The sequence below is a fragment of the Aricia agestis genome, chromosome 10, assembly GCF_905147365.1.
Source record: "Aricia agestis chromosome 10, ilAriAges1.1, whole genome shotgun sequence".
In the NCBI taxonomy this organism is placed as follows: Eukaryota; Metazoa; Arthropoda; class Insecta; order Lepidoptera; family Lycaenidae; genus Aricia; species Aricia agestis.
Window position 1 is genome coordinate 17281876 of NC_056415.1, and position 19722 is coordinate 17301597.

The following is a 19722-nucleotide window of genomic DNA, read 5'->3' on the forward strand; positions in this document are numbered from 1 at the left end:
ATTTTTTGGCAAAGGTCTCCCCCAGGGTCTTCCATTTTTCTCGCTCCTGCGCCACCGTTGGCTAGCCGGGCTGGTATTATGCCTCCAGCTCATCGCGCCATCTCTTTCTTGGCCGGCCACGGTTGCGTCGTCCGTCTTCGGGTACCCATTCAGTTGTTAACTTTGCCCAGCGCAGCGGTCGGGGTGCATTAGGCTAACATGGCCAGCCTAATCCCATTTTAGTTTTGCCGTCTTGGCTCCTACATCCTTGATACCTGTTTGGGAGCGCAGTGTGATGTTTCTTATTTTGTCGACTAGTTTTATTAACGATCAAACGAACTTACCTGTACGTGAAGTTCGATCGTAATTATATGAGTGTTTCGTCCGAAGAGATTAGTATAATTAGAATATGAACACACAGTAGTAGTAGCTAGTGTCTCCGCTTCAATCACTATGTTTAGAGGTTATAACTCTAAAAAAAAAATATTTAAAAAAAACTTACAGTTGGTCTCTGGTATATACTCTATGGTTTGCTCGCTTTTCCTGTTCCGGTGGACTCCATTTTCCTCCTTCGGCCAACGGCGTTGATTCGACTTCATTTCTTGAGAGAGATTTGTGATATTTTATCTATGGGTACCTACACCTGTTAGGGAGGGTGGGATATACTAATCTCTTCGGACGAAACACTCATATAATTACGATCGAACTTCACGTACAGGTAAGTTCGTTTGATCGTTAATTATACTCGTGTTTCGTCCTCGAGATTAGTATAATTAGAATATGAACACACAGTAGATGTTTAGAGTAATAAATATCACAAATCATGTACAATACTTTATATTTGAAATATATATAAAACCATAAAACAACACTGTAATACATAATATGTAATAAATGAACATAAACAAATAGATAATTTAGTACTATTATTTATATAACCTTATAAGGAACACAGCGTATTTGCCAAAGCCAGGTTGTCTTTGTCAATAATAGGTCTATCATAGAACCTAGCAAAGGTAGAGGAATTGCCGCTCCATCCAGCAGCTTGTCTGATATTATCTATATTAATGCCCATTTTCTTGGCCATAGAAGTTGCTGCATGTCTTGTACTGTGAGACTTAAATATGGAAACGTCAATCCCACTATCCTGTAATGTAATTTTAATCCAACGAGAGAGCGTCTGAGGAGATACATTTTTATATGGTTTTCTAAAGCTGACAAAAAGATAATTTTCTGGTCTTATAATATCTTTAGACCTGTCTATGTAAGCTCTTAATGTACTAGCAGGACAAATCTCAGGACGTTCACAATAATAAGGTAGGTATAATAATGGTTGTTTCATACCTGGTCTTGAAGTTTTGATTAAATCACAGATTTTAATCATTATTTTATCATTACAATAGACTATTTCATTTAATTTAATTTTCGACAATGTTTGCACTCTGTGTGCAGTGACTAGGGCCAACAGAGTAACACACTTCTTAGTTAACTGTTCAAGTGTCAAATTTTCATTTGGAAATAATGTTGCTAAATAGTTAATTGTGACACCTGCATCCCAAGTAAAGGTATAACGTGGTAATGACGGTCTTAATTTAAACACACCCTTACAAAACCTGGAAATCCTATCATCATCAGGTAATTTTTTAATGATAAAAGAAAGAGCAGATCTATATGAATTGATAGTCCCATATTGGGCACCATCTACAAAAATCTTGGTAAGAAATTGTATAATCATAGGAACTGAAGGTTCAAACATATTTATCATATTAGTAACACAAAAATCATACCATTTTTTGTAGCATACATCATATTGTTTTAAGGTACTTTCTGATATAGAAGCTAAAATTATATCAGCTGAAGCACTTGGGATTTCTCGTTGTAACAACGCTGTCCTGACAAAATCCCTGCAACCAGGGTAATGTTTCTGTGGATGTTCCGATGGCTGGAATCAGGAATATAGAAGTTATTACAATCAATATATACTAATTTAGAAGCTAGCAAGCGTAAGAACATAGGGTACCAGGGTTGTGTAGGCCACAGTGGAACAACCACAATACCCTCAGCCTTGTCTACAATAATTTTTCTTAATACTTTAGGAATAATTGCTACTGGAGGAAACGCATAAAAAATACCAATTTTGGACCAATCTAATGTAAAAGCATCTATTGTAAAAGCATCTGGATCATTAAACCAAGAAACAAATTTTACACACTTTTTGTTTACTCGTGTAGCAAATAAATCTATGACTGGTATTACTGAAAGATTTTTTAGTAATATTTCATAGCCTTGTAAAGACAACTCCCATTCTACATCTGGATGGGTCCTTCTTGACTCTTGATCTGCAATAATATTATCAGAGGACTTAATATATGAAGCAAAAACAAATAATTTACGTACTTCACACCACTGCCAAATGTCCCTTGCTACCTTTGAAAGATGAGGATATTGTATACCTCCCATACGATTGATGTAGCTAATAGCTGTTGTATTATCAACCCTCATTAAAATATTACAGTTACTGTAATTTTTTGAGAATATCTTTAGGGCAAAATATGCTGCAAGAAGTTCCAATTGATTTATATGAAAGTGAATTTCCTCTTGTGACCATCTGCCGCTATCCCTTTGGTCTCCACAGCTGGCACCCCACCCCGTAGTTGAGGCGTCAGAGAATATTTCTAGACAATAGTTATTGTCATCTTTGATACTGTTATTTGAATACATTATGGAGCTAAGCCACCAATTCAAATCCGGCAAAAGTGAACTAGGTAATGTCATGTACTCATTATAATCATTATTTTCCATTAAATTAAGATATTTACACCTCTCTAACTGTTTTAAATATAACCAACCATATTCTATGGCTGGACATGCTGAAACTAATAACCCAATTAACCTTGCAAATTTTCTTATTCTACATCTTTTTAATTGCATAATGTATAAAAGTTCATTTTTAATTTTAATTCTTTTTTCACACGGTAAACTTAAAGTCCAATTGTGTGTGTCAATAACATAGCCTAAATATCTTACTGTCTTTGATGGATACATAACACTTTTTTCTTGGTTTATAATAAACCCTAGGTTCACTAGTAACCTTTTCGTAATATCTATGTTTCTTGCACATTCATCATAACTAGCCCCAATCAGTAATAAGTCATCGAGATAAATTGAAGACAGTAACCCATTAGATCTTAAGATATTCACAATTGGCTTCATTATTTTTGTGAAAATATAAGGGGCTGTACATAATCCAAATGGTAAAACATTGAACTCATACAGTTGGTGACCAATATAGAAACGAAGATATTTCCTAGAAGAAGGATGAACATTAATTAAAAAATAAGCATCCTTCAAGTCGAGTGTTGCCAGATAAGAATCTTTGGTAATGAGATTTAACACCGTTCGAATATCCTCCAATTTAAAATGTTGCTTATTAACATATTTATTAAATTCTTTTAGGTTCAAAATAAATCTTTTTTTACCATTTGGTTTAGGAACTAGAAAAACCCGGGATACAAATTGATCGACACAAGGAGTACATGGTGATACAGCACCAATTGATATTAGACTGTTAACATGTTCTTCTAATTCCTTTACATCTAACATAGATAAATTGGAGGAACTTTGAGGAAAATTTTGTTGTATAGACTTATTTAATTTAATTTTGTAGCCTTTTATCCAAGATAAAATAGTACTGCTAGAAGTGATTAAACTCCACTGTTTATAAAAGTAAGAAAGTCTACCTGCATAACACACCTCGTCTACTGACGGCGGTTTTGTTTGGATGACCTCGAGTAAGGTTGACCGTTCCTTCTCTGTGTCACAGGTCTGGTCCGTGCCGCAGCAGGCTGTTGTTGGCGTGGCGTTTGGCCCGTCTGCTGCCTGCGAGTAGTGGGCCTCGCCTTGGAGTTTAAATTACCTCTTGAGGAGCTTGCTGAAAAAAATTGCCTACGTGCTTCTGGTTTAAGATCAGAGCTTGATTTAGAAACTGCCTTTGCAGTTTTTATAGTTTCAATAAAATTTTGTCCAAAGAGGTTTTCCTCTATATTAGTTGAAGAAAGATGGTCTCTTAATTCCTTCCTTACATGACCTAAAATAAGGCTTCTTCTGCATAAGGACTGGTTATATTGAATATCACATAGTAGTCGACCCATGTCCATCAGACTTTGTATAAGCTCTTTATCCGAGCCCGACTTGATTTCATTAGAGATAATAGTCCCCAGCGAAGAGATAGCTGCTGCTATCTCGCATTGTTTGATTTCAATAGACTTGTCACGTTTTACAGCCGTGTCGATTATGGCAGCTTTTAGTTCAGCATTAAGCTTTGGTGCAGCTATGAATTTAGAATTATTGGGTATTTGAAACTTTTCTACTAGATTTTTTCGTGCTTCTTTATCTAGCCCTTTAGTGGCTATGTAGGTGAATCTAGAAGCTACTTCTTTGTGGATATCTGGGCCATATGCAACAGAAGTAGACGGATCTTCGCCCAAGATTTCTGAAAAATCATCATTTGTGCCCTGGTTTTCACCAGTTTCATTAATATTGCTTGTACTTGGAAGCAAATTTACATCAGAATTGATTTGAACCTCTAATTGAGGCTCTACAGCAGCGTAACACGTCTGGGGAAGCACATTTTGGCTAGGCTCATTAGCCATATTACCTGAAATAAGATACAAACCGTCGTAAATCACCACGTCTATCCAAGCTAATGCAGCTGTTGTGACGTGAGAAAACGGTTATAGCCATATTATATTCTGAAAACCGTCGTGAACGGAAGATCACCGCGTCTTTACAAGCAAAGATTGTTGAGACGCGAGAAACCGGTTAAAGGCATGTTATTATCTGAAAACCGTCGTTAACGGACACACCGCGCCTACAGCTCAAGCGATAGCTGTTGTGACGCGAGAAACCGGTTAAAGGCTATAGCGTATGCATGCCTTTGCCGTCGGGTAGACCGACCACGTGCTCCATTGTATTTCATGCCATTTAAAAAGCGCTGCATAGCAAGACTCCGTTATAAATCACTGTCTCGCGTCTGTGACGCGAGAAGGCGGATCTTTCATAATTATGCCCAATATATTGTTATATTTATGCATGCTGAAAAACTTTCCACGTGTCGAGGCAACACGTGGGTGCTGGAAAAAATTTGAAGTCCCGAGGGACGTTATTAATATTATGAGTTATCTGCATACCATATGATGGTCCTGGTGTTTCTTCCATCGGAGAATCTGATTTAGATGAAGAGCTGGAACTAGAGCTAGAACACTGACTAGAAGAATCTTCCTGTTCAACATGGCGATCGCGCTTAAAATGTTTTTCCAACTTACGTAATTTTTTAAAAACTAGATCCAATTTATCTTGGTTACGCCTTTTTGGCATTTTTTTAACAGATTTTAGCACGAACGCGGAATTTAGTGTAGCGGACGAGCACTAAATACTTTATGGAGTCGAATCAACGCCGTTGGCCGAAGGAGGAAAATGGAGTCCACCGGAACAGGAAAAGCGAGCAAACCATAGAGTATATACCAGAGACCAACTGTAAGTTTTTTTTTAAATATTTTTTTTTTAGAGTTATAACCTCTAAACATAGTGATTGAAGCGGAGACACTAGCTACTACTACTGTGTGTTCATATTCTAATTATACTAATCTCGAGGACGAAACACGAGTATAACTCCCAACATACTGCGCTCCATCGCTCTTTGACATACCCCGAGTTGGGACTTTTGCGAATCGGTCAATGACCATGTTTATGTACCGTAGGTTAGGACGGGCAGAAGACACATGTCGACGAGTCTGCGTTTCAGGGAGATTGGTAAATCTCCCTTCATCAGCGTCTTCATGGACCAGTAGCTCTTCTAGGAGTTTTCGATTCGTCGATCGACTTCCTTCCCTTGTCTGTTATGAAAAGAAACTAACTGGCCCAAGTAGACTCGTCGACATAGTGTATGTCTTGCTCGTCTACCTCAACCCTACGTCTCATGCTGTTGGTCATTAATTGAGTTTTGGACCTGTTCATTGTAAGTAAAACATTTATTCACTATTTTTTTCTTACATTTTTTAAGTTTGCAAATCAATCTAAACTATATATTTTCATCAAAAAAATCCATGCACGCTATGAGGGCACTTTTAAGATTGACAGCTCCCAGACCATGACTTGCACACTATCCTGTTTAGTAATCCAGTCTTATAACTACCAAATCTATTAATTTTTTTTAACAACCTCACCATAAAAAAGATTTACCTATTCTTATATCAATACACTTTCTTACCTCTATTTTTATTCATATTCATTTCGAAATCTTTCTATATTTCGATGGAGTGGCGACACTATAATATTCTTGGGTATCGTTTGAAAATTAACATCCTGCTTGACTTTAAGGCCCTTCCCCTACGGAGATTCCATAATTTACCGTATTTAGAGCCTTATAAACTCATAAATTGAAAGCTACAAAGCTATAATAAAAATACAGCAATAATCTTCAGTATATCAACATTCCTTTCCACGTTTTAAATTTTCTATTTTTGTTTATTATACTTATGATATGATTCGCTTGCTTCCAAAGTAAAACCAATTTATTGAAATTCAAGCATAAAACATTCAGCATCTCCGTAGTTTTTACAAATGACTTTTATTTGAAACACACGCCAATAGATCGACAATAATAAATAGGAAGTCGGGACGGTTGTGAGGTCACGGAATGGGTCAAGCGGAAGACCGGCGTTGGATACCTGCTAGGTGTGCCAACACTGCCGAGCTTGGTCCAATTTGCGGCTGATTTGTTTAGGAATTTTATTGACATTATTTTGTTTTAATATTATCATAATTTAAGTTATTTTTTATTGTATCTTAGTGTAATAGTAAGTAATAGCTGCAAATAAATCATTATTCATTCATTCATTCATTCATTCATTCATTCATACAATATCATAAACTACATATTTCACGTTTTAATTTTTTTAGGTCAATTTTGAACTAAGATAAGTAAAAAATAGGGTTTTTTGGGCGACCTCGGCAACGCGGCAAATGTATGGTCAAGGTCGTTTGCTCGGGGGACGGCTGTAATCTTAGGAAATAATAAATTCAACTAAAAAGCTAGTTTTTAAAAGGAATGGGTGAGGATTGTGGTGTGTGTGAGTGGGCGGGGCGAGCGATATCGCGAACGGTTCTAACCGGTATTTTGAGCAGTGAGCGATTTTATTTTGCTCTTAGAACAAAACCAGAAATAATTTCGGTCCGTTCAGAGCAGAATCGAAATGAAAACGCTCTTTTGAAAATGTATGGCGCTTCTCACGAACAGGATCGCGACAATTAACTAGGTTTCCGAACCCTGCCAATCCGGCTGTAGCATAACAATAATTGAAAATCTATTGTGTCTGCGATTCCCACGATCGACGTAATAAGGTATTTAATTTTACAAACGTTGCCGTGCTTTGGGTCAGGTTTGACCCAAGTAGTATAATTATAGTGAAAAATTTGCCAAAAATAAAAATTTATTAGTTAATTATTAGGATTTCTTTCACATGTAATATATTTATTTTTATAAAAATACTTATAATTAAAAAAATATATAATTTATTATACATAATAATATATACTTTGTTTTATAAATCTGAAGAGTTTGTTTGTTTGAACACGCTTATCTCACGAAACACTAGTCCGATTTTTATGTAATTTAGCTTCAATATAGAGTAGACCATGGGGAATGACATAAACTATTTTTTTGTGGGAAAATGTACGGTTCTCGTTTTCCAGTTCCTATGAAATTGCGGATGATTAATGCCGACGGAGCCGAGCGAAATATATAATATTATAATTTAAAAGGCAATTTCATTATATTAGATATTTTTATAAAATGGAACAAAGCAGTAATTGAAAAGAAAAGCAAAATAAAATTATATCTTATTGGGTACATTACAATTACTGTATACAACTGTATTAGATGAACAACTGTATCTTTACATACGAATTTCTCAGTACTGAGTACAATCTATACAGCAAATGACGTGTTTTATTTACAGTTTTAGCACTGTATACTTGACAACTAATTATTTGGGAGCCTTCTAAGCTATGTCGTTTATCTCTTGTTAGGAGTAAGTTGATGGAATTTTCAAAGTAGTGTCGCTGTTTTGATAGGCACTGTTTCCTTCTAGCTGCTGTTGATAGCTGTGAACAGTATGAAAGCATTGTAAGCTAAAGCCAAAGTATTGTTTTTCTTTTGCATCTTTATCCAGTGTATCTACGCCACCTTTATATTTGTTGTAGTCTAATATAGATATTTATATTAGATTATATCTAATTTATCAGGTTTTCTGCCAGATCTATAAATTACTTCTAGGTTGTGAATTGATATGAATCGTAATGAATAAAATTATTCACCGACTTATTTTTTTGGTAATGTTGTGTGAAGAATAAAACATTTTTTTATTTTTTTTATTTATTTATTTGGGTATGCAAGAGACAAGTGTAGTATCTTTGGTAAAACATGATGAATATAAAGGTCGTTTATTAGTTTTTACTATTTTTGGAGGTAATCCAGGTCTATTCTAACGTATAGAGTTCCAACTACAGTGGTCTGTTTTTTATTCAAGTAGATGTGATTCAAAAAATTATCCACCGTAAGATCAGGTGGATTTATTTGCCTATGTAGGGTTGAATATTCCAAACTTCAAACATAGGTGGCAGAATCACATAGACCACAAAATTTGATTTGATATTGTCGAAACAGAAATATTTTTTTGAACGCAACTAGCTGCACATGTATTGTAATGTATTTTATTTTTATTAGTCCTGTCATAAATTATGATTCTAAGACTTGTATGGGTAGAACAAAAGAACGTCTCACACAAAATGTTATACGATACATAAACTATAAGGACGATAACAGATGCGCTGTGCTTTTATTATTAGCTGCGGATAATTCTGACCCGAGGACCGTTAGAGTAAAAAAGCCATACGTGGAATGTTTTAATTATTTTTAACAAAATACGCGAGTAATAAGTAATCTGGAGCAAATAATTAAAAGTCATAAAATATCAAACTTCTTGAGCGCTTACTTTCTGAGAAAATTCCATTTTTATCTCAAGATGGGTCAAAATTGACCCGAAGACCGTATGAAGGTTAACTACGAGTAGAGACAAAAATTTGCAGTCAGCATGATGATAACAATAATTCGAAAGTATTTTGTCACTGTAATACATAATATATTTAAATATCGAGCTAGCTGAACTTTTCAGGTCAAACAGTTGAGTATGTATGAGAATTTTTGATGACGTTGGTAACTTAACATTTATTATTTTTAAGTCATATAAAGAAAACAACGTAATGTTTGTTGTGATAGATTAACTTACTTCGGTACATGAAAAGAACAAGGGGTGCTATTATCGAGCCCTGCTTGATCCTCAAGTTTACGATTTTTCATAGTTACTGGTATGTATGACTACTTAATAATAAGGGAAAAGTAAAAGTATTGCTTATATCAAACTGTCTTTTAAAATATAAATGAATTATCTAAACATTGTAAAGTAGTTACGTGATGTAATACATTTATTATGTCAATAATCAAAAGGGATTCAAGTTTTAGGAAATATTAAAATATGATGGTCAACAACTTGAATGTCAATTTTAAACATATTTTTATTGTTATTTTTGTTATTTTTGTTTTTGTTAGTTTTGTTTAGTTATTTTTGTTATTTTTGTTGTAATATTAAAAAGAAGCTTCAGGATGCTCAGGAATATATTAAGTCCCTAGAGTGTGAACTTAATTCAAAAAAATTTGAAAAAACACAAAGTTTATATGATGAACTTCTGGGAAGTGTAAAGGACCTTTCAAAAAATAACTTAACTACCATTGACTTGACTGGTGATGACACAATAACGACTTGTCACACCATGAACAGTAAAAGGAAGATAAAAAAATATGTTAAAGTTAAAAAATGTATTAGAAAAACTGAAGAATTGCTACAAAAAAACCGAAAAATTATGAAGCAGCTTAAAAATTTATCAAAAAATAAACAAATAGTTAAAGATCAATTATTAAGCTGCTGTGAAGAGTTGGAACATACTAGGCTTAGCTACGAGGCTGATGTATGTAGCCTTCAGTCTGAAATTACAGAACTACATACTTCCCTAACACAAATAAAAATTAAATATGAATTAGCGCAAAAAGAAATTGTCTGTCATATATCGGCTATGGATGGTTTAATAGAAATGGGACGCTACAATGAGGAACGAGTAAACTCTTTGCTCAATAACTGTCAGTGTCTCAGAAATGTAAATCATTCACAGCATGATCTTGACATTTCAGTTACCTGTTCAGAGGTAAAGGCTCATACTGAACCCTCAAAAAATAATTATAATAGGACCAATGCCCCAGTTAATATATACTGTGATGAAATAGGACATAGCGTTAGTGTACTTATTAATAAATTAAGTGTGGGTCAGCAAGTAATTAGCACTTGTTTGCCCGGGGCATCATTTGAACAAGTAATTAGCAGGGCAATAAATTCTGCTTGCTGTCCCAACACAACCATAGTTATCTTAGTCGGGAGAAGGGGAAAGATAAACAAAAAACAAATGACAGATTATATTAATACATTAAGTAGAAAAGAAAACGTTAGTCGACTTATTTTGTTTACCTTTCCTTATATAAAGAAATTGCCACACGAGAGTAAGGAAAATTATATTAGGTTTAAGCTGAACAGCCTACTATGTAGTGCAACAAATCAAAATTGTTTGGTATTAAGTAATACCTTACCACAAATAGATGTGGTGGACATTAATAATATTTTCAATTCTAGATTAGGTAATTTGACATATGATAAGTATTTCTTATCTAATTTTTTAACTCGACATTTAGCTAAATGGCTATACAATTTTATAGTTTTAAGACAAGCCAAAAAATTGGCTAAGCCGACCACTGCTTTTATTGAGCAGTGTTCTTATTCTAATCAATATATAACTGAGAGCTTGGAATATGTTCCAAATAATTTAAATTAGATTCTAGGACAACAGAGGCACACTCTAGCAGTATATTATTAAACAAAAATAATAATACTAATGCCTACCACCAACAACCTAGTAAGATTTCTAGACAAAATTGTAATTTTAATATAAACTTGGTGCATCAGAACTTACAGGGAAAAATAGGAAAAGAATTAGAAATTGAGTTATTTTTAAATGAATGTAACATTGACATTTTGTGTGTATCAGAACATTGGTTAAAAAATTATGAATTGTCATTTAATTATTCTGATCATCAGCTAGCAAGTTCGTTCAGTCGAGAGAATGCTATTAGGGGTGGCTCCTTAATATTGATTAAGAAAAAACTTAAATTTAAAGAACGTAAGGATATTGTTAGACTGTCAACTGAACGAATTGCTGAGTTAGCCTGTATCGAGCTGAGCCACCTTATTATTGTAAGCGTATACAGACCTCCATCCGGCTTATATGATTCTTTTGAACAAATAATGGAGCAAGTGTTAACAAAAGTGTGTGCATCTAACAAAAAGATTATAGTATGTGGTGATTTCAATATTAATTTACTAGACCTTAACTCCACCACTGTTAGATTCACATCATTGTTCAAATCGTATAACCTTATTAATTTATTCAACGAGCCGACAAGAATTTGTGATACAACTGCGACTTGCATAGATAATATTTTCACCAACATAACTCCCTATAGGAAGGAAATAAATAATGTATTAAGCTCTGATCACTGTGGACAGCTAGCTTCATTTAATATAAATTGTGATACTAATTTAAAAGAAAAAATTGAATATATACCTATAAATACAAAACGTATTGAGAAATTTAGAAGTAAATTATCATCAAGTTTTGAGAAGTTGAATGTATCAAATGATCCAGATAAAGCGTTTAACAATTTATTCAATAGAGTAATTCAGCAATATAACGCTGTATTTACTTCTAAAACGGTCAGTTTGAATAATAAAAGAAATAATTTCAAAAAATGGGCAACTGCAGGTATTATTGTAAGTAGACAAAAATTATATGATTTGTATAACGAGAAAACTATAAACCGGAGTGAAGTTTTTAAATTGTACGTCAAGAAATACTCAAAAACTTTTAAAAAGGCCTGTCAAGCAGCGAAGGCACTTCAAATTAAAGAGAAAATTAGAGACTCTAAAAATAAAGTGAAAACCACCTGGAAAATAATTGCGGATGAGACTGGAAAAGTCGCTGTCGTAACTCTAAATTTGAACTTTTAATTAATAATAAAAAAATCAATTCTGATCTTGAGGTTGCGACAGTCTTTGAGAAGTTTTTTGCAGACATTCCAATTTCAACTACAAAGAACTTAAATTCATCACCTACAGTTGCAGAAAAAATACTTAGAGAACATGTCAAGGAATGTGATGTCAATTTTATTTTTAGAGATATTGACTCCAGAGATATTATCAAGACTTTCAAATCAATCAATATTAAAAGTACCACTGATCTCTGGGGTATGTCCACAAAAATTATAAAATCAGTAATTGACATCATTGCCCCTTACCTAGCTTTAGTTTTTAATAATTGTATCGAAAGTGGTGTGTTCCCAGACTTAATGAAGCACAGCAAGGTGATGCCTCTATTTAAAGCTGGGAAGAAATCAGACCCAGCCAACTATAGACCAATATCCATATTGCCGACTTTAAGTAAAGTCTTTGAAAAAATAATTCTAAATCAATTACTTGCTCATTTTAACTCAAATAATTAATTACATAATAATCAATTTGGTTTTACTAAAGGTCGGTCTACAACAGATGCAGGCATTAGTCTTCTGTGTAGTATTTTTGAAGCTTGGGAGGAGTCGCAGGATGCACTTGGTATTTTCTGCGATCTCTCTAAAGCATTTGACTGTGTGGAGTATGATACTCTAATAAGAAAACTACACCATTATGGTGTAAGGGGCACGGCACTTAAACTTCTAAAATCTTACCTTACAAATAGAACGCAGAGGGTGGAAGTTAACTCCATAAGGTCTAATGGAACCAAAATAAAACTAGGTGTGCCACAAGGGTCCATTTTAGGGCCTTTTCTTTTTCTCATCTATATAAATGATTTACCTTATCTTGTTAAAGATAAGCATGAGATAGTACTTTTTGCTGATGACACTTCACTAATTTTTAATGTGAAGAGGCGACAATTTAATTATGACGAGGTAAATAGTGCTCTCTCAAAAATAGTACATTGGTTTAATGCTAATAATTTACTTTTGAACTCTAATAAAACAAAATGTTTAAAATTTATCTTGCCAAATGTTAGGCAAGTACAAACCAATGTACTATTAAATGATGAGAAAATGAATTTAGTAGACACCACCGTATTCCTAGGCATAACGCTGGATTGTAAGTTACAATGGGGTCCACATATTGCGAAACTGGCAGATAAGCTTAGTTCTGCAGCATATGCTGTTAAAAAAATTCGTGAAATCACTGATGTAGAGACCGCGCGATTAGTTTACTTTAGCTACTTTCATAGCATAATGTCTTACGGCATCCTCTTGCGGGGAAACGCGGCGGACATTAATACAATATTTGTGCTGCAGAAGCGAGCTATTCGTTCTATTTATAAGATGTCGTCTTTGGAATCTCTAAGAGAAAAATTTAAAGAAATAAGAATTCTGACCGTCACATCTCAATACATTTTGGAAAATCTCTTATATGTTAGAAAGAACATAAATATTTTCAAAAAGAAAAGTGATAATCATAATGTAAATACTAGAAATAAGAACAAGTTAGCATACCAATGTTCAGACTAGCCAAAATAAGCAAATCCTTTAAAGGCCAATGTATACGCCTATACAATAAAATCCCAGAAAATGTTCAAAATCTACCTTTAAACAAATTTAAAAAAGCAGTTAAAGAACGTTTGTGTGCTAAAGCGTATTATAAAGTCAATGATTTCTTCGAGGACAGCACACCTTGGGAATAGGGTGGCTCCATGCAGGTTACTTTTCTTTTAATTTTGTTACATAGCTGTAAGCCATAACATTGTAATTTTCCATTTTTTTTTTGCAAAAGATGGCCCCGTGCGAGTTTCTTACGCCGGTTCTTCTCGGCGGGGTAGTTCCCGAACCGGTGGTAGGCAACGTAGTTTCTTCGTTCAACTTTCAAAAAGTGTATCATGATACCCATTTTGAATAAAAAGATATTTTATTTATTTATATTTATTTTATTTATTATCTTATACCGGTATAAATATAACACAGTTACTCAGCTAACATACATAGTTCTCTTACATAATAAAATAAATAATTAAAAACAGTTTTCTTAGATACCTTGATTGAAAAAAAAAAATGTTGTAGTATGAATGAAAAAAGTAACATAATTTATTATAAATTCATGGTGCATTAAGTTTCTTGTTAACATTTGATTTCTTTGTTCTCAATAAACAAAATTTTCTTATCACAGAGATTAATTTAATTTAAATCTCTCATTCTTCATTTCTTCTTTGCATTTGGTGATGTTTTGTAGGTTTTCCTGTAGAAGTCGGCGAATAGGATGAACACGAGGGATACGTTAGCCAGCATGTGGATGAACAGCGTGCTCGGCAACTTGCATGGGGTCATCGTATTCTCGTATATGACGTACACTATTATCATAGCGAATTGGATCTGAGAAAAAATATTATATTGATGAATGGAACATTAAAGAGAGATTTATGTAGTAACTCAATTTTAATTTCTAAATTATTAATTAACTGTTAATAAATAATTTAGAAATTAAAATTTAGATGTCTATTGACGTAAATACTAAATGCGCAATAATTGTGAATGTGTTCAAACTTCAAACAATTAAATAGGTACACGGTTAATTGTTGTAAGTTTATAATTATAGAATTAATTTGATTTTTTTTTTAAACAAATATCATTTTTCCTTTATTCTTATAATATTTGCATAAAAACTAACAATTTTTCCAAACTTCAAGGACTTAAAAGGCTTTACGGACTTTAATAAATATGTCAAAATACACAATGAGTGGTTACTATTTAATTGGATTAAATAAATGAAAACGAAAACGAAAGATCAGAAGACTTACCATCTGCATTTTCGTGATATACTTCTTCCACCACAGGAATTTTTCTAAGCTCGGAAATACTGAAAGTGCGTAGTACGAGTACATGACCAGATGGACGAAGGAGTTTAGGAAGCCAACGACCGTAACGGACAAGAAAGCCTGCCTGTTGTAGGACATAAGAGCCCAGGAGTAGAAGAAGACGGCGGAGTGGTGGTAGACATGGAGGAAGGAGACCTGGCGATCCTTCTTACGGAGCACGAAGAAGATGGTATCCAGAAGCTCGGATAGCTTAGCGAGCGTATACACGTGTAGGGCGTAGAAATACTGAAAATAACAAAGATGTTAATATTTCATGATTCTAAGATATGATTTAGATACTAAAAATGTAATTATTCTGAGGTTATATCAATGATTTTAAAGTTATATTAAATAACAGATTTTCCCTGATTGTTGCTTAGACTTATATAATATCATTAGTGGTTTTTATTAGTTTAAATTCCTTTAGCGTTAGCTCCTAATACTAATTGTACTAACCTTGTACTGCAGCTTATCGGATTCGTAGATGCATTTCTCTTCAGTTATCGTGTTATATATTATACCAAAGGCCTATAAAACAAATAGTCAATTAATGTTACTTCATTTTTGAGTATAAATCTCATTTTATTATATTTTTTAGTGTTGGTATTTGATAATTGATTTGCTCTACTATACGACTGGTGCAAAGTAATTTACGGATGTATATAAGAAGTGCATAAGTTATATTATAGTAGTTTAAGTATACCATAATATAAATTAATTTGCCACTGATTCTGAAGTGATAAACTTTATATAATATTTTTATGATAAACTAAATCGTATGATATTATTATTGTTGATGCTAATAAATGGAAATAGACCAATGAAATGCCTAATGAAAAATTTACACACAAATCGTAGAGTGTAGACAAAGGTTAAGTACTTACCAATTTGAAAATGTATGCTGAAACCGCCACCTGCACTATGTTGTACGCCAGTAAAATGTTTGTTAATTTAAAGGGTGCTCTATCTTTCATTAAAGAGGGTCCGACTTTCAACACAAACACCAGGTAGGCAGAGAGAATGAGGAAGAATTGCGAGTTTGATCCAACGAGGAACCATTCATCTGCGTAAGAATCTGCAATAGAAAACAAATATTATAAATAAAGATAAAGAGAGAGAACAAAGTTTGTTAACAAATTAATAGAAGCGTTTTATGTTATAGACTACGAATAATAAATAGTTTTTATTATTCGTAGGCTATAGACGATTTAAAAAAAAATTAGTTGATATAGCTCTATTTAAAGTTAAATTTATTAATAGTTTGTAAGTTTAGAAATTCTAACAGCTGTCACATTTATTATCACATTTTTAACCGACTTCCGAAAAGGAGGAGGTTATATGTTGGGCTGTGGATATATTTTTTTATTTTTATTTGTGTATGTTCAACGATTACTCCGCCGTTTGTGAACCGATTTTCGAAATTTTTGTTTTGTTGTATAAGGTTTCACTCCAATTTGGTCCCATTTTCACAAAAGTGGTGACTTGATGATGGGAACCATGAGTAATCGAGGGAACTCCTCGAAATTTATATGGAAACATATTATGGTGATTTTGGTTTTGATCAGAAGCATCCTAAGTATATGCTACCAAAACGCAAGATTTTGCACCGAGGTATACTATGGTTCCGAAGATACTAAGTGAACTCCGGATTCCTTATAGATACAAGTTTGGGGGCTTAGGCGCTGTTTTAAGAACTGAAAGCATATGCTACTATGCAAATTACTTTCATCATCATCATCATCATCATTACCACGACAGGGTCACCAATGTGTTAACTTTGATTTTTTTTAATGTAAGTATTGTTTAAAATGATCTGCAGCTGATATTATATATATATATATATATATATATATATATATATATATATATATATATATATATATATATATATATATATATATATATATATATATATATTATATATTATAAAAAAAAATATATATATAAATAAATTTAAAGTTAAAAGTGACATTCACTGTAGAAATACTAGAAATAAGCACAAGCTGGACATGCCAGTGATCAGACTTAGTAAAGTCAGTAAATCTTTTAAAGGTCAATGTATACGCCTTTACAATAAAATCCCAGAAAACGTTCAAAATCTTTCCATTAATAAATTTAAAAAAGTAGTCAAAGAGCGTTTGTGTGCCAAAGCTTATTATAAGGTCAATGATTTCATAGAAGATGGCACATCTTGGGAGTAGGATGGCTTCTTGCAAGGCTACTTCTACATTATTATATTATGACTTACAATTATGTATGTTGACATTGTATATAATATTAAGTTACAAAATTGTAAACTTTATTTAAAAAAAAAAAAAATTTCTCTCACTTTTTTGGTAAAAAGTGGAACCCGTGCGAGTTTCTTACGCCGGTTCTTCTCGCCGGGGTAGTTCCCGAACCGGTGGTAGGCATCAGGTAGACATTCTGAAAAAATTTGATTCAAATTTACTCAGAAATAAAACATTTTTTATTTTATTTTTATTTTATTTTATCGCTGGCCCCGGGCATTAAAGGCGTAATATCAAAACTCGTTTTGTTCAGGAGAGACAATATAATCTATTTTGTTTATAGTGCAGCGTACAGTGGTCCAAAACAAATGTGTGATGTCTCATATGAAAGTTAATTTTTTTACCTATTTAACCATATCAAAATAATTGTAATAGTATAAAAAATTATTGAAATAATTGAAAAAAGTATAATACAACTAATAAACGATATTGTTTCAATTGTAACATTGTTTATTGACTTTATAAAAACACCAAACCGCTTGAGATTTACGGCTGTAAGAACATAGTACGACGTATTTTTCGCTTTAGATTTCGAGCGTACCAGCCGATTACTCCGTTCTTCTGGGGTATCTTACAGCGAAAGCTTAGTTGTATCGTATCTTCACCGGTTTTTTTAGTTATGTTTCATAGAGTAATGCAAGAATACAGTTTAAGTCGTAAGAGAATTTTCGATTCAATAAAGCTTTTGTCATTTATTATACCCAAAATATTATTTTAAAAATATGAAATAAATAGGGGTGATAGACTAATACTCAGAGAAGCCAAAAATCAAATAACATTAAAAAGTTTACCGCTTTGTTGCCCGGGGCCAGCGATATATTGAAACTTTTGGAACTGGTACCGACTTCAAAATGATGAAGATTGAGTACAGAAATAGTTGATTTTTAGCCGAATTCGGAAAAAGGCACTATTAGATAGGAAAAATTATTTAATACTTTTTAGTTCATATAATATGGATGCTATTATTGTTTTTACCTTGGAAGTCGGTTTTGATTTTTTGTTAAAAATAATAATTTTAAAGAACTTACAGTTTTTGTGTTCCCAAAAGGGTTTTTCACTGATCGTCGATACGTTCTCCATCCTGCTGTATTCTCCTGTTCCACTCAAACTATGACCCTGCGCATCTTCTGTCCGCCGAAATCGTACTAAACCTAATCACGACGCTACACCTAAATTTATATTCCACTTGCCAACTTTTTCATTTACATTCATTATTCCACGATTTTCATTGCTGATTTTTATAGAAACGAATTAATTAATATCTTTACGTCAATCGAAGGTGGTGTTTATTGGAAACTTATAATTTCTAATAAATAAACAAATAGTACAAACCTAACTTAAAGCGGGACCGAATAACGTGCGAATAACTAATGAGACGTAAATCTTTAAACTTAATTCTTTAAAATCGACCTTAACAAAATTTTTAATGTTAAATAGGTTAAGAAAGGTTGGTTGGTAGTGGTGGTTCCATTAAACATAAACTAAATGTAAACTATTAGATGTCCTATTTTACTTAAACTCTCGAATGATTTTTGTGTGTATCAGAATTAAGAATAAATATGCCATTTGCTTGCTGGAGTATTCCGAGACTAAAAATAATTATTTTCAATACCTGGGTTGAGAATGAATTTATTTGTGAAATTAATAAAAAAATTCTGACTATTGAAATTCCTGTAATTGTTTATACGTCTAGGCAAATGAGAAACAGTAAATTACAAAAGTGACTCATTAATAATCCTCAAAGATATTATATCTGTCAAAGAAATATTTGATCGAAGGTAAAATCTTATCTTTTGGCAAATCTTAGATTTTCTCTATCCCTGTATTTGGCCAATCTTGAATTGATCAAATCAAATCATTTTTATTTCGGGCATCAGAGGCCCATATAGCCATTTGAAATCTAACATACATATTAATAATATAATAAATACCTTCAAACTGATAATAATTATAATATAATAAAAAAACCGCCAAGACGAGCCAAGCGAAGCGCAAGGCCGGTGCAATACCTACCTTTTCTCGAAACGTTTCGTCGTATTTTTGAACCCTCGTAACTTTGGTCACAGAATATATATTAGTTGCTTTGGTTTTGATAACGCCAGATTGTTCAAATTTTAAGGTATACTGATATGAGTAAAATTATTAAATGCGCAAAGTTTGAATATCAAAAAGAAAAGTGATAATCATAATGTAAATACTAGAAATAAGAACAAGTTAGCAATACCAATGTTCAGACTAGCCAAAATAAGCAAATCCTTTAAAGGCCAATGTATACGCCTATACAATAAAATCCCAGAAAATGTTCAAAATCTACCTTTAAACAAATTTAAAAAAGCAGTTAAAGAACGTTTGTGTG

The 19722-nt window shown here is 33.0% G+C and overlaps 2 protein-coding genes across 2 annotated transcripts; both read right to left on the reverse strand.

The window, feature by feature from the left end:
* Positions 1-919: 919 nt before the first annotated feature.
* LOC121731243 lies at positions 920-5196 on the reverse strand. The gene is made up of 5 exons (XM_042120599.1): positions 5169-5196; positions 3929-4636; positions 3720-3878; positions 2377-2654; positions 920-1921 (listed from the first exon to the last, which is right to left on the reverse strand). Exons 1-5 carry the CDS (start codon positions 5194-5196, stop codon positions 920-922), a joined length of 2175 nt encoding a protein of 724 aa, XP_041976533.1.
* Positions 5197-14286: 9090 nt separating this feature from the next.
* Positions 14287-18518, reverse strand: LOC121730957 (elongation of very long chain fatty acids protein 2-like). The gene is made up of 5 exons (XM_042120201.1): positions 18395-18518; positions 15963-16153; positions 15535-15606; positions 15022-15324; positions 14287-14596 (listed from the first exon to the last, which is right to left on the reverse strand). Exons 1-5 carry the CDS (start codon positions 18444-18446, stop codon positions 14423-14425), a joined length of 792 nt encoding a protein of 263 aa, XP_041976135.1. The 5' UTR covers positions 18447-18518; the 3' UTR covers positions 14287-14422.
* Between the last annotated feature and the right edge of the window lie 1204 nt (positions 18519-19722).

Coding starts and splice junctions, on each gene's coding strand:
- LOC121731243 (XM_042120599.1), bottom strand. CDS start 5,196: ATGGAAGAAACACCAGGACCATCATATG. Junction 2,655..3,719: donor AGACGAGGTGTGTTATGCAG/GTAGACTTTCTT, acceptor ACTATTGTCTAG/AAATATTCTCTGACGCCTCA. Junction 1,922..2,376: donor ACATTTGGCAGTGGTGTGAA/GTACGTAAATTA, acceptor TCCTGATTCCAG/CCATCGGAACATCCACAGAA.
- LOC121730957 (XM_042120201.1), bottom strand. CDS start 18,446: ATGGAGAACGTATCGACGATCAGTGAAAAACCCTTTTGGGAACACAAA. Junction 15,607..15,962: donor CAGCATACATTTTCAAATTG/GTAAGTACTTAA, acceptor TTTGTTTTATAG/GCCTTTGGTATAATATATAA. Junction 15,325..15,534: donor CCGATAAGCTGCAGTACAAG/GTTAGTACAATT, acceptor TGTTATTTTCAG/TATTTCTACGCCCTACACGT.